Consider the following 15,324-nt stretch of genomic DNA (forward strand, 5'->3'; position numbering starts at 1 on the left):
ATGCAAGTTTCTTAGGGGATTTCAATGCTCTCGTCGTGGCAGCCTGCTCATCAGTATTAAGATGGGTGCACTACAAATATGTCAGGAAAAATTCATCCTGATCAATCAACAGCCTAATCAAGCATGTAAATTCTTGAGGCAATGTCTTGAACCAACCAATCAAACCCTTCAAGCAGCCCCTCCCCGGTATATGCACTACATCCCACAATTTTCCAGTGTCGGCTTTTGTCCATGGCTTCCAAGTTGAGCACCTAAAGAAACAGGTAATCTTAATCAAGTTAGAATTTCAGGCGGAGAAACTTGAAGAAGAGGACAAGCACAGAAAATAATCATTTCTATCAAAGTTGAGCTCCATCAGTTTCTCCTTCTTGAGATAATGGAAAAACGCAACACAATGTCCAAAGTATGAGTTAGAAATAAGATCATTATTCTCCTATTGCATTAATATGAATAAAAGGTTTATAAGGTATCAGTATCACAATATCAGCTATTGCCTTGTACAGACGTGACAACCTAATGTACAGACTTCTAGAATATGAGATGAGGGTGTCTCTTTGCTTACGTGACAACCTAATGTAGAAACCATGTACAGATGCTAGTACGAATGAAGTGGTGGTAAAATAGCCATCACATGGACAAATTTATCTCCAGCTTCTACTGAGACCATCAGGGCCAAAGAAAGATTGGATAAGGTTAATAGTATGCTACAACTAAACATCAATACCAGGTAGCCACTTGAATAAAAGAACATGTGGGACCTGCTGAAAGAAAGCAATCCTCAGAAAATGCCTGTCCATGCCTAAATACAATGATTACTACATGAGAAAAGCCTTTATACTCTAAGACAATGGTCTGGAAATAAACTTAGTACCATCTTTGCTGTAAACAAGGCACTTCCTCATTTGTACAATATTAAATTTTCATTGTTAACATGCAGGGCATGCTTTGGCAAGAAAATATTTCCAGAAGAATCTAACAAAGTGTACATTTGTGCTGTAAGGAAAATAAATCACTCCAAAAATTTCCATACATCTGCATCTATTGCTTCAGGGCATCAAGAATGAGACTCGAGCTCCCAAAAAAATTCCCAGAAAACCAAACCTGCTTCTTAAGTTTTGACAGAAACATAAATCCTCGACACAAAAGGACTACCACTTAAAAAGTAAGCGAAGGCAAATAATCTGAAATCCTTACCTTAGCTATCTCACCAGGTGATAAAGAACCTTGTATGTCCTGTTTATTTGCAAAAATCAATAATGATGCCCCCGATAGCCTCTGCAAAGAAAAATTTATACCCAGTCAAAGATAACCAAGAATGCAGACAAGTAAATGTGAAAACAAGTGAAATTTTCTGCTGAAATACATTACCTTTTGTCAAACAAGAAACATTAATATCAAAAGATCACAAAAGCTAGTATATTCATCAAGTGGTGGTTATACTTTAAAAAATTAGAATTCATCTTTGTACATATCCCATGATGCATTCTGTACCTTCACCTGGCAAAAAGGAGGGAAAGAAAATTCTCTATGTTTGTTACATTCTGAATACATGATTAGAAAACTTCAGGATGCTCGGAAGTTACCAAATAGAAGACTGAATAAGTACATCTAGTCACAGTTCCATGCTTACAAAACCAAATCTCAATTAATGTACAGGATGATGGTTTATGTAATTATGTTGTATGCAGTGTCTTACAAGATGTCAAAAATATTCAGATTTACTACAAAAAATACAAGTTCTTGGATCATTAAACAGCACAGAAAGTAGAAACATGACAAAGGGCATGTCAAAATAGTACGTGGTTGTAATTCTCTGCATATAAAGATCAGCTCTCTAGAACTTGCAGTTAGACAGTTCACTCATGGGCATTTGTGGAACGACGGGAAAACAAGTATTCAAATTACATTCAGGGCCAAGAACTATCAATGCACAAACCTGATGCTTCATTTGAATCAAAAGATGCTCTCATAAATAGAACTACTACAAAAGGAACAATACGGAAAAGAGAGAATATACCTCTTCTTTGAGAAGATTATCCAACTCATATTTGCAATCATTCAGTCTTCTGAGATCTGAACTATCCACCACCCAAACCAATCCATCAGTTTGCTCAAAATAGTTCCTCCAGTACGACCTTATCGTTTTCTGCCCTCCGACATCCCATATATTCAAAGTATACCTACAAATAACACCACATTCACCATAACCACAAGTAACTTCTGGAATCAACTGTCTCATCTTTTTTCCTATCAACTCAACAAACACTACAAGCACTAGGTATGAACTATGTAGTTTCTAAGAATACCCACAAAAAAGAAAAGACATACTTCTGGTAAGAGATGGTCTTAATGTTGAAGCCAAGTGTGGGGCTGATTATACTGGTGTCTTCACCATTGATCTTCATCACTATCGTCGTCTTTCCAGAATTATCAAGACCCCTTCACCAATAACCCAAACATAAAAACATGAATTACTGACCAAAATTCATACAAGACAATATTATCATGAGATAAAACAGTAAAGATTCAAAAAAGAACAGCAGTTTCAGCGGTAATTACACCATGAGAATGCGCATCTCCTTCTCTTTGCGCTTGATTTTCCGAATTATGCTGAGAAGACCCATTTTTCTCGACCACTCAGAGACAAGGCAAAGAGCGGAAAAAATGTGGGATTCTTTCACTTCAGCTTTACTTGAATCGAGTATAAAATCTCATCAGAAAACCTGGGAGTGGAGGGAGATCGGATTGAATTGCAGAGGCCGATGCTCTGCTTAGTGATGACCAAACGAAATCAAGAAATTAGGGATCACTTCAGTCATATGGGAAAACAAGGGAAGGGACAAATAATTCAAATTCAAAACACATCAAAATCTTTTATTTTAGGAACAATTAAACTTACCCTTCCTTAAATTTCAGTGCAATTATACATAAATTTTTAATAATTTAAAAAATTATTTTTATTACCTTCAATTTATTTTTATTTAACAAATAAATTTCCTTAAGAGCTAAAATTCACTAAATTATTGATATTAACGAAAAAACTGAATAAAACTTGATGTTTATCATGATTTAAAACTAACTTATTGCATATCAAACAAATTTTTCGAATTAAACTATATATCTTCTCATATACATTAATGCATAAAAACATACGAGGGTAATTTGATTATAAAAAAATTTATTTAATTGGTATAAATCAGTAATAAGTCAATCAGGAATAAATATATATTTTTTTTCTAATTCTTTTGTTAATATCAGTAAATTTGGTGAATTTTGACGAATAGAAGGGACTTATTTGTTAGACTAAAGTAAACCTCAAAAATATTAGATATAATTTCTCGAATCACAAGGGGTGTATATGTAATTACAATAAATCTTGAAAAAGAGGAGTGTAATTATCCCTTTATTTTATTTACCAAGATAATTATATATATATATTTAATTTGATCAAAATTGAGCTAAATTTGAAAAATAAATTAAATTACTAGATACTTACCATTTATACCCCAGTTGTTAAACTTATACATCAAGTTTGAACAAAACCTTTCGGGATAATTATACGACCCTCTCATGGTGTAATTACGAATAGACATTTTAGTATCTTGAGGATTATTTTATTCAACAAATAGACTCATCAGTTAGTTAAAATTCACCGAATCTGTTGATATTAGCAAAAAAAATTAATGAAATTCATATTTGCTCCGATTGACTTATTACTAACTTATTATTTTGTCAAATAAAGATTTATTTGATATATAATAAGTTAGTAATAAATTAATCTGCAATAAATATAAACTTTCGTTCTATTATTTTTTGTTAATGTCAATAAATTTAGTAAACTTTGGCTAACAAAAATAATTATTTATTGCATGGAAATATACATTGAGAATACTAATTGTAATTTTCCATATCACAAAATATTTATCTATAATTACATCAAACTTAAATGAGAGACCGACATAGTTATCCCAAACTTCTTATTAAATAAATTTTCAAACTCAAACTCAAATTCAATTCAATTAGTTAAAATATAAGATGTGCTTGAAATCATCAGAGTGATTCAGTTACATCAGTTGCAGCTTCTTCATGATTCCATCCATAGTCAAATTTAATCAAAACTTAAAGTTCAAAGTTTCAAATTCCATAATAATTTGAACAAATTTAAAAGAAAAAATGCATTTTATTGGTTTGCATACTTAAATTCGGATTCACGTGCAGTTGTCAAATATTTAAACCAAGTTGATTTTCTACTCCGGTCTCCGAGGTTGTAAAATGATCAGGGCATCTTATCATCCTGTTCCCATTTTACTTTCTTCTCTGTCAATTGTCGTGATAATGTGTATATGAGTCGGTGCCATGAACAGTAAACGATACTTTTGATAGAAAATCAAACTAAGTACCTACAGTTTGATGCATAAACCAAAACGAAAGTTTCTCAATGCCAAAATTTTTCTACATATTCAGTTTAAGTCGGAATTACAAAAAAACGTTGATTGACTGTCTACAAGACATGAAAGGTTACAACAACTATAAACAGTTGGCCTGCTTTCTAATGCCATTACACTAGTACGTTTCACCTTCAATATGCAAACGAGCTGACTGTCTGCGCTACCAACTTCGCTGATTTTAACAAGCTCTGCGTAGTCAAATCTAGTGATAAACTCAAGATTATGGTAGGCCGAGACCTTCAGACCAAGGAAATGCTTCCTGTTACCTGTAACCTATTTCTAACCATAACTGTCCGTTTCCACTCCTTCTCAGCTTTTGATCCCCAGAGCGACTATGTATAAATACTTGTTGTGAAACAAATTCGGTAAAATATGCATGAAAAATGCTTCCCAAGGAGATAGACGAGCCTCCTGATCCTAACTTTGATGCTGCGCCTCTTCTTCCAGAAATCAGCAGAGTTAGGATTTTTTTCAGTAGACTACAATGGTTGGTTATGCGTTTCTTGATCTAAAAGATTTAGTACAATGGAAATTCAAGTGCTTAGTTTTGGGGCCTTGAGGAAATGTACACTTTTTACGAATCCCTTGCCGAGTTGACCCACAGCTTTCAGTGTGTCAAGTAGATCGTTGTCCTCACCATTATCATCTCTTCCTCGCTTCTGAGACCATAATGGGTGGTCAAGAAACAATATTACTGCATGATATAAAAGCCTTGGGAATTAGGAACCATTTTTACCTTGGAACTTTGATTTCCACATGTCAAGCCAATGGCATCACCTCCAAAAGAATCATACCACACCTTAAATATGTCCGGAAACTCTCTCTGCATATGATGACGGATAAACAGCTCAGATACAAGGTCATGATAACAGTTGGCAAATATGGAAATAAGATTTGCTACTTGCCTCGATGTCAGTTACAAAATATCTTAGTGGATCAAAGTTCACCATCAATTTGTTCTTCAGTTCCTCTGAATTTCCGTTCATATCTCCAGGCGATAAGAAGGGTTGGAAAGTTTTGCTAGCTCTCCCACATAGCACGTGCCTCCCTGCATGGAAGCAAATGGAATTAGATGTCCCATAACAGTAAACAAGAAGTTACATTTTACGTGCGCAGCTATGGATATGAAGAGTGGCAATTTCCTCCATGAGCACACACCAGGAAGACCAACCGAACCTTGTTTGACTTCAGATGGGAACAGAAGACGATGTGGATAAGGCAGTTTATCCCTGTGCAGGAGAATGACAGCGTTGTAGTTGTTCAGAGGTGTGCGGAAAATGCGCTGCACGATAAACAAATGCAGATTGTAACCAACACCAGCAGAATAAACCAAAAATAATCTGAAAAAATAAAGGGCCTTGACTCACTTCACATCCATAAGAATCAATCTGATTATTCATGATGATGCTGGTAAAAAAATTTGCACTGCTGGTTGCGTATGCTGCCAATCGCCTAAGGTCCTGATGCATCAATCACTAGCATTAACGCCAAATACCATTTAAAACAAAAATAAGTTTCTGAATACCTCCAGAACAAAGTAAGGTTCTTTAGAAGGTTTCCACATCAAAGCAAATTTCTTTTCACTAAAGATTCAACACCACACTACCAAGAGTTCCACTAACAAAAGATTCAACTAAGTGAGAGCTCATGACAAAACAAATCCGGATTTCTAGAGCTACTTACTGCTGCTGTCGGTGATTGTCCGGTCCAAGCTTCAGATTCCTTGTCATAAGCAGTTGCCAAAAACATAGCAGGTTTAACATTCTGCAGATTCTTTTCATACTCTTTCCTATTTGACATGAAATTCTCCTATCCGACATAAATATGTGCAGAGCTCCATCAGTACAAAGTTCACAAGTTGCTCAAGAAATAAACAAAAGAAGAAAAATAAAGATTTTAGTTGGAGCACTTGCATTTATTTCTTTGACATCAGCAGGAGTGAAATCACCATTGATGTCGATAGTTAAAGGAGAAAAATTCCAGTCATACTCTGACAGCAATCTTAGGAATCTGCAAAAAAGTACATATGCTTAATACCGAAATTTGAGAAGATAAACAAGAAAATTCAATGTTAATCAAATAAAATAAGGACCGCACAGATTCAAAGAATATACTACAAACCAGTTTTAAATTAAGAAAGAAGAACCAAAATGTTAATTTTTTTACACTTGAGCTACCTTTTGAATGGATCATGCCATGGTGTTACAGTTAATCTGAACCCACTACTCATTGTTGTCTACAGACCAAAGCAAATTATTCAGATCTCGGATCAGCAAAATGGGAGCACCTTGACCGACTACAAAGAACCCATTTAGTCAATGTTTGGATTCAAAATGGCTGCAACCTTTCCTACCTTACAAAATTTCATATATATATATATATTATCTGGTTTTCTTTCATAAAACAGCCAGGTCCCACACCCCACGGCAGACCAAACTTAAAATTGAAGAAGTGAAGGGTTCCCATGGAGAGCCCAGAAATAGAGAAATTTCCCAAGTTCATGTCTGGAGACAAAAAGGGTTCAACATCTTGCTCTCTTTCGTCTTTCCATGGAGACCTGCACAAGCCCTTAGACTGGCCAAACAAGAGAATCCCCTTTTCATCTTCCATTTTTCCCTATATAATATAATCCTTTGCTCCAACCCAATCAAACTATAAAAGCATTACTTTCTACCATGCCTGGATGCGTAAGAGTAACAAATGTATTTCACCAATAAAAATAGCTGGAAAACTCAAATTTTATTCAGACGACATGTCAAACAAATGGGAAGGTTAACTAATTCTCTCAATAATGGGTACTATAAAGCTGCAAGGGCAAAGTTTTCCTTTTTCTGCCCGTCTGCTTTCCCTGACATCTCAACAATAAATACTTCTATTTTTTTCCTACATTCTCCTCTCTTTTAATGAATAACGCTAATGCATGTGCTGCATTCTAACAGCCAGAATGAGTAAACCCGACGGAAAACTTAAAGGAAATATACACAGTGGACTTAATGATTAATCCCAGACTGGAATCTCATATTCAGTGTCAAGCAGAATACTCAGCACATCATGGTAAGATTCCAAAGTGCAGAAACACCACAGGAAATGTTGTTAATAATGATGAAAGCAAGAAAGCAAATCCCCACAAAGTTTGACATAAACTACATCATGGTAAGATTCCAAAGTGCAGAAACACCTCAGGAAATGTTGTTAATAATGATGAAAGCAAGAAAGCAAATCCCCACAAAGTTTGACATAAACTTAGTAAAGCAAAGTCAAAGACTTGGTAAAGAATTGCACGGGAGTCCATAAAGGATATACACCCCATTCAAAGACATAGAATGTGATAAAGTAAGATGCTTTATATGAAGAGGGGGGGGGGGAATCAACCTTAAAAATCCAGTTATCCGGGAGCACGGCGGTCTAAATGGCAAAGGCTTCAAAAATAAGTGTGCAACCAACAGCTCAATTGCCTCTTCTGTTAATGAGTTTGAAAATAGATGTGCAGATACCCATCGTTTCGCAAGCCTTAAAAATGAACCAAACAATTCCAAATTAGAAATTGGACAAAGGTGCTTCTTTCTTGGTCCTTTTGGTCGGTATGGAAGAACAACTTCAAATTCTCACCGAACAACAGGCCCATATATAGGGTAACGGCCTCGCAAACCATTAATCATGCTAGAATGTTGACCACGAAGAAAAAGTTTCTTGTCTGAAGAGAGAACACGCTTCGCTTGTGCACCACCTAAAAATGTAAAGTATGGCATTCAAAGTTAAGTTGTTGATTGTAGCTGCAACAGAAGATGTGGTAACTGACCAGGTAAAAAAAAGATCTAGTACCCTGTCTTTTGACCAAGCTCAAACCTCTCTCATGCAAGATTTTTAGACGAAAAGCATATCCAGACATGAAAACATCTACATCATCCTCTGTAGCTGTACATGTAATCCCCCGTTTGGCATGTAGGCTGCCAAGCAGTACAATCAGATAAATAATTCATATGCTGTTTGTTTTTTCCCCCCTTTTTGGGACAAAACTCAATCAAAACCAACCTTTCCGCAATTTTGAGGAGAAATGCAGACTTAGTCTTCTCCATAGCAAGTTCGTCCATTGGCCAGTTTCCAGAACCTTCGAGCTATAGGGAAGTAAAAAGTTGGTTCCCAGTACGTATTGATAAGAATTGAAAATATATGTTAGCTGCTGTTCTTGCCTGAATCATAACTTCCAGTGGTTGAATACAGGTTGCAGTAAGTTTCTCCAGTTTTATACGAGTGCCCTCTTCATGTGCTAATGGATGCGGTGAGGGAGGAAAGACAGATGTCAACCTAAAAGCTGTTGTATTGGTAAGCATTTAGCATTAGTTGACAGTATAGAAGTGATAACTCCTACATTGTTTGAAAAAGAAAAGGATGGGAAAGGTGGGAGGAGGAAAGGATATAAATAATTTGTGGAGGACAGAGCTCTGGAAGCATGTGACTGTGGATTATGGTAGGGTGGGGGATGGGGTTGTGAAGTACACTTCATTTGAAAAAGAAACCTGAATCCAGTGGCTGCACGCTGGATATCCTTAGAGGGATGTCGTCAAGACCTCGCAATTGCTTTGACAGGTCATCAAATGCCTTCAACAAATTTTTGGATAAGGAAATAGGGTCTGAAAAAAATAATAATGGTTAGTGATTTAGGTCGCCACCATACTTCTAAATGAAATGATAGAATAACAAGAAACATAAAACCATACCTCTATTGCCATGGCAAAGCACAAAATCAAGTTGATCTACAATAGAAATGATATTTTGTTTCGGAAGGGATAGATGACGCATTAGAACATGCTCTGTCATTTCCTTTATGATGAGATGCTTTTCCCATTCCTCATGCTCCCACACTATTACAATCACAGCACAATGTAAGGTATATCATATAATTAACAGTAGTGTCGCACAGCAGCAAGAGATGTAAATATTATGAATCCTCACCTGCAACTTCAGCAATTCTACTATCACGAAACCATCTAAGTGTAGCTTTATCCCCCCAGAACTTTCTAAACTCTACAGCCTATTGCAATAAGGAATCCACTGAGAAAGGCTAGAGAGATACACAAAATTTGCATATGATAACCCTCCAAAAACTTAGGTAAGCAAAAGTAAACCACCTTATCTCTGTCTTCGGGACTTGGACCAATGACCGCCTGTTTGAAGGCTTCCTCCATAGATCCAATTGCAATCCCAATAAACATAGCTTCTCTATCCAGCATAGATAAACCCTAAAGGTTTAAAACCAAAATTACAAGAAGCTGGAGTCAAAAACATTCTCCCATGGGATGACACTTCAAATCATACTAACTATTAGTAAATTTCTTACATTCTCAAAATCGTATTCAGAAGGAGCATTTCTCCAGATTACTCGAATAAGCTTAGTTCTCCCTCTCAATGCTTGATCGATTACACACAGTACCCTCTGCTCATAAGACCTCCAACATTCATCATCCAAGCAAAATCCAGAAGCATGGAAATCATGGTTGTCCTTCAGGTTCAATCTATAGTGCCAATGTGTGAGGCAAGAAGCAAGCAAACACATGGTAATAAAGTAACAGATGAAAAGATTCACATGTGCTAGTAAATTTATACATCATTACATCCTAGATACCAAATTCGTATTTAGCTCTTTCTTAACTCTCATCTACTCTATGATGACAGCGCTAGAAACTGGAAATCATCGTTGTCCTTCAAGTTCAAATGTTTAATATAAAATGGAAATCTGTGAGGCAAGAAGCAAGCAAACCCACAGACGGCAATAAAGTAGCGGGTGAATATACTCATATATTCAAGTAAATTTATACATTATTACATCCTAGATACCAACTTTGCACTGTATTATGACAGTGCTAGCTATGTTTCTAGCTTATTTTCTGCCTAATCCGTCATCCTCATTCTGAAGCATAAGATGACTCTAAATGCGTCTGATTCTCCAGTTTGCAATCGCTCGGTGATTAGTGAATTTTGTCTCTTTTTCCTTAACAGATTCTTGAATCTTTGAAAAGACTCAAGCATACATTTACAATCATCGCTTGATATCAGCCTTGTGGATGCACTAACATTAAGCTATAGCCATAGTCTGCAAATGACTAAGTAAACAATACAATGACAAAAATTGTTGGAAGACCCAAATATACTTACATAAATATATATAAATTACGATGTACCTTATGCAATAGTCATACTTGGCAGGATAGTCAATCTTGGTCATAAAGATCTCATCAAAACCGCCATCTGTACATTTATCCATGCAAGTAAGCGCCAGAGCAGCCTCATCGCGGAGCTGAAAACAGAATTTTTAAATATGATGTTAGCAGAATATGATTGGTGCAAAGGATGCTAGACAGCGATCCATGCCTATCCTTATGGAAGAATTCAAAAGATCCAACCTCTTGGAAACCACTTGGTGACATCCGAAATGCCATGTTGTAGTTGGCAAATGAATCACAAATGATTATTGGAAATGATTGCAATTTTGTCTTCCTGTCCTGCAACTCCAAACTTGGACATCGATATTAAAATGGCAACAACATCATTTTTAAGGCCAATATTGTAATCATTACCAGTAAAGCAGCCCATACTCAATAATTGGCACTCAAGCACAACAAATTGTTAAGACAAACCATCTTGTACGTGATAAAATTACTGTCCCAATCCCAAAGTTAAGGCAACTCGACAAGTAGCACTCAGGTGAGAGGAATGAAAGACAAGGCATCATGCAGAACATGAAAACAGCTGTCTTACAGGCATAAAACTGACACAGCATGGGAATCTGCACTATGTCTAGTAGAAGATTAATGTTCACACTCCATAAATCTCTAAATGTCCGGAAGAGGAGCACAATTGCTTAGTTCATTGTATTTGAATTAAGTGCAAGACTCCTGTTAACAGTGCCTAGCTCAACATAAATGAGGACAACTGGAGGATGGAATTAATTGAGTAGCAACCAAATTGAAACTAAAGAAACTGAGATAACTTTAGTTGGAAGATGATCATTGGTTAAAATACCTTATCTGAAATGCTTCTTTCACCTTCTGGCTGAAAGAAGAGTCCACTATCCCATACCTTGGAATTGGCTGCAAAAGATAAAAGGCCAAGTAATTTGAGAAGATATTTTACATGGATTATATTTGCTGAATGTTTTCTTATCTCAAGATAACATAACTGGAAGTTAATCATTCAGATGTTTGACACAAAACTGAGACGGGTTTGTCTTGAAGACAGAAATAAAATATGAGCAGTGCAATCATTGTGAGCATCTTTATAAAGAAGTAAGGTTAAACACTGCTCAATGTTTCACTAATTGAGTGCAACACGAATATGAGACAGACTAACAAATCCAACAACATGAAATGTAAGCTCGCCACTAACATGAACCCCGACAGTCAGGCAACCATTAAAACCATTACAATCAATATCATGAAGCATTTAGTCATCTCCAAGTGGCACAACAGTGGTTCACCATGGTAAAATGCTGAGAAGTTGCTATTATGAAGACCCCCCACACGAAAATGAATGAACTTACTGTTCCAGCATTTCAGTATAATAGCTGTACAGTCAAAATACCCTATAAAACACTATATCATTGAATCAGAACATCTCCTAAACATTACCCTGGGTTTTTGAGATGGAGAATAACATGGAGCAGGTTCTGAAACATTAATGACTAAATAAAGGAAAACTATCAAGAACAGAATTATAGCTGGTAGAAAAACTCGTGTAATCACAAGCAATTCTAAGCAAAACATAGAGCCTGTAACCCCAATGACTTTTGACTTTGAGATCCTAAAGTGAAAATAATTTTGGTAGAGAACATCTCAGGCATCATAATTTGGCACAAATGCAGATACGGGACTAGATATGACTACATGATCACATCTATATTTTAAATAAATAAAGTTTTATTAACCCCCATCACTTTAGGAGACATTTGAAATCTGAAATGGCGGAAATATAGCATCCGTGTCAGTGAAGGAAGTTTTATATCCAGCAATCTACATTTCAAATTCAAAAGGAGGACAAATCTGCAGTAATTATACCAAAATAGATGTGTTATAGGAGAGACATAATGAACCTTGCACATACCAATGAAGTCCAGTGTGATGCGCAAAATCTGCTTGGGGTCCATTGAACTGTTGATTCGATTTTTACCAGACTTGGATGCAAGGTATGCAACAATGACAGTGATCAAGAAACCACTTAAGCAGTCATGAACAAATAGAGAGCTCTTCCGGGCCCAAACCTACATCATCCGCATCAAATAGAATTTTCCGCGACAAGAGGAAGAATAAAAAGGGCCAATTACATGAGCACGAGAAAAAGTTAAAAACAATTAAGAAGCACCATATTGCTTATCATACTTTCAAAAGTAACAAAGCCTCTCTCAGTTCCTTGCATCCTGTGAAAGTTCTCTTAATGAAATCTGCATTATCCTCAATAAACATGTCCTCCAGAATACTGTTGTTGTACTTTGGTGTAGCTGGTAAAAGACCCAATAGCGGAAATTTTAGGAATTGAGAGTTAAACTTAAGTTAGCGAACACGAGACATTTAATACCTTGACTTAGGGAGCGGATATTGTTCCTCTCAAAGTTCAATTTTGATAAGGTGAATAGAGAAGAAGCTGTCGGAATTATTTTCAGGGAAAATACAGTATTGTCGGATAACCGTGCAGCTGAAAAATTGACAAATGAGCAGTATAAGTAGCTTGATGGGAAATCACAACTAAAGGTAAAAGGACATGGAGCATATGCTTTGGAGAATCTAGACCTGGATAAACAACCAGTATAGGCTTGCGTGCCTCATTATGAAATGCCGACCATTTTACATCTTGGACTAAAGAAGAAAGTTTCAAATGGTTCTTGATGATGCACAGATAAAGGAATCTTTTGGCATGGTAACGATAATTTAGATAGTCCTTTTCATGGAAGCAATCCTGTCAAGAAACATAAAAATAATTCAAGTTTAAGGTACTGCAAACTGAATTAGTTGAAACTTCAATACAACGTAATATCAGTGTCGAGGCCTATTTTGATCCTTATTTCTTTGGTGAACTGGAAGATAACCAACCACCATAAGTTTATTACCTCCAAGGCATAAAATTTGAACTCTTGAAGCAATAAAGATTAGATTTTCACCTGCCTAGATTTCTAAGAGCATTCTTTGGACACCTACCGCATTCCTACACCATGTAACCAGAAAGCAAGACTTGCATCTCAAAGTTCCCATCCCACCTATTTTTTTAAGCCCATCCATGATTTTGCATTCTAGAGACCAAAAATAACTTGTTACTCTTAATACCATCACAATAACTTGTTATTACATGATAACAGCAGTCAATAACTCAGTGCAATTTCAGAAGCCAACGGAAGCAAAAATCATTGAGACGAGACATATAGATCTTTCCATCAATGTTACACAGGTTTAACCATAGGAAACCAAAAACAAAAAGAAAAATGTCGCTGGTAGTTAAGAATGGATTATTGGGAAGACTCAAGCCCAAGTTTATAACCTAAAAAGTAGTGTATTATATAAGTGAGTTCCTTTAGAAAGAGTTTATCTTTGGCCCCCAATTTACACATAATCTCGAATTACAAATGAATGGCACCGCCACATACCAGAAAAGAGAAGTCTTTTTAGGATTTCAATAAATGAGCACATAATTACATAAGTCCTACCACTTCTCGACCAGCTAAAGCTAGGCCAGCAATATGTCCTTCTAAAAGCTTCACCACTTATTCCTTACGAAACTGAACAAATACCTTAGGCAGTCTCAAAAAAAGATCGACATTCACATCCGGCTTCGCAATGCATTGAAATGAATAACTTCCCCCAACTTCTATAGACTTGGGCTTCCTGAACTTAAACTCGACTTTATCTGCACCAACATCTCGAACAAACCCTGGCGCAACATCAGCTGTGACCTACCGAAATCGAAACAACAATAAATCAGCAAACTCAACCACGCAGCAACACAAAGTGAAAAACATTTTCACGAAAAAAAAAATAATTTTAACACCGAAGAAAGGAACGCGGTAGTGGAGAACGCACCTGGAGGCCGTCCGAGATACTGTTGATGGCGTCTCTGATGGAGGAAACGACATCGTTGATGATTGTAGTATTTGCCGGAGAGTAATCCAGCTGAACCTCCTTTAACAGCTCTCTCAACTTCAAATTCGTGGAATCCGGATAGGTTTCTGCTCCTGAGGCCATAAGCTCTTCAAGTTCTCCTCCTGCTTCGTCCCCTCCTACTGAAGAACTATCCTCGTGGCCAGGAGAGGGTGATGAGGTTTGCAATTGAGCGTTTGCTAAACCCTGGAACGAAACTTTGCCTTAAACCCCAGACTCGGAGAAAGTGACAGGCCAATGGGCCGCTTCTTTGAGTGGACTGACCAATGGGCTTTAACTAAAATTTCGGCCCAATAATAACTTTTAACTTTTTGGCCCATTTCTACTGTAAAAAGATTAGTATACATCTCAACTAGTGTGACTCAAACATATGATACGAAAATGTGATCATAAAGCTCTACAATATCTCTCGTGGTGCACTCAATGAACAAGGAAAAAACGCTTCATCCATAATTTTTTTTCAAATGATTACGACTATATCATGAATTTTAATTATTGACAATCAATAAACGTCAATCATAAATTACTGAGGGGAAAATAAATTATTGTTTCAATATGTTTTTCCCCCAATTAGCCGGTCACATAATAGCTACGTACTTAGGATGTGAAATATTTCATCAAAATTTTAACTATTACGGTCAAAATTGCAATAAATTGTTAAGATACAGAACCAAAAATGACTATTTTCAAGGAGTGTAGGATTATTTTTGCGAATAATCGTAGGGACCAAACCATAA

At 36.4% G+C, this 15,324-nt stretch overlaps 2 protein-coding genes across 4 annotated transcripts in view; both read right to left on the reverse strand.

Moving 5' to 3' along the window:
• The window catches only part of LOC105177992 (ADP-ribosylation factor-like protein 2), a gene marked incomplete in the record, with an annotated part of 3,193 nt that extends 344 nt beyond the window's left edge, over positions 1-2,849 (reverse strand). Inside the window, 5 exon segments of the mRNA XM_011101313.2 lie at positions 1-251; positions 1,195-1,275; positions 2,018-2,180; positions 2,329-2,439; positions 2,560-2,849. Of these exon segments, the coding sequence (XP_011099615.1) occupies positions 114-251; positions 1,195-1,275; positions 2,018-2,180; positions 2,329-2,439; positions 2,560-2,624 (558 nt within the window).
• LOC105177993 (nucleolar protein 6) lies at positions 4,400-14,761 on the reverse strand. Of its 3 annotated transcripts, none has more exons than XM_011101316.2 (26): positions 14,510-14,761; positions 14,221-14,382; positions 13,229-13,394; positions 13,017-13,133; positions 12,821-12,939; positions 12,546-12,702; positions 11,469-11,536; positions 10,850-10,948; positions 10,628-10,743; positions 9,787-9,961; positions 9,578-9,688; positions 9,402-9,480; positions 9,167-9,310; positions 8,966-9,079; positions 8,639-8,760; positions 8,481-8,563; positions 8,271-8,395; positions 8,058-8,175; positions 7,821-7,958; positions 6,362-6,458; positions 6,132-6,257; positions 5,816-5,908; positions 5,607-5,730; positions 5,354-5,496; positions 5,185-5,271; positions 4,400-5,104 (listed from the first exon to the last, which is right to left on the reverse strand). In XM_011101316.2, exons 1-26 carry the CDS (start codon positions 14,669-14,671, stop codon positions 4,982-4,984), a joined length of 3,168 nt encoding a protein of 1,055 aa, XP_011099618.1. In that variant the 5' UTR covers positions 14,672-14,761; the 3' UTR covers positions 4,400-4,981. The 3 variants fall into 3 exon arrangements, with proteins under 3 accessions (XP_011099618.1, XP_011099619.1, XP_011099617.1); XM_011101317.2 differs by having other exon boundaries at positions 4,402-5,107; positions 5,625-5,730; XM_011101315.2 differs by having other exon boundaries at positions 4,402-5,107.

The sequence above is a fragment of the Sesamum indicum genome, linkage group LG15 (genome assembly GCF_000512975.1).
Source record: "Sesamum indicum cultivar Zhongzhi No. 13 linkage group LG15, S_indicum_v1.0, whole genome shotgun sequence".
Classification (NCBI taxonomy): Eukaryota; Viridiplantae; Streptophyta; class Magnoliopsida; order Lamiales; family Pedaliaceae; genus Sesamum; species Sesamum indicum.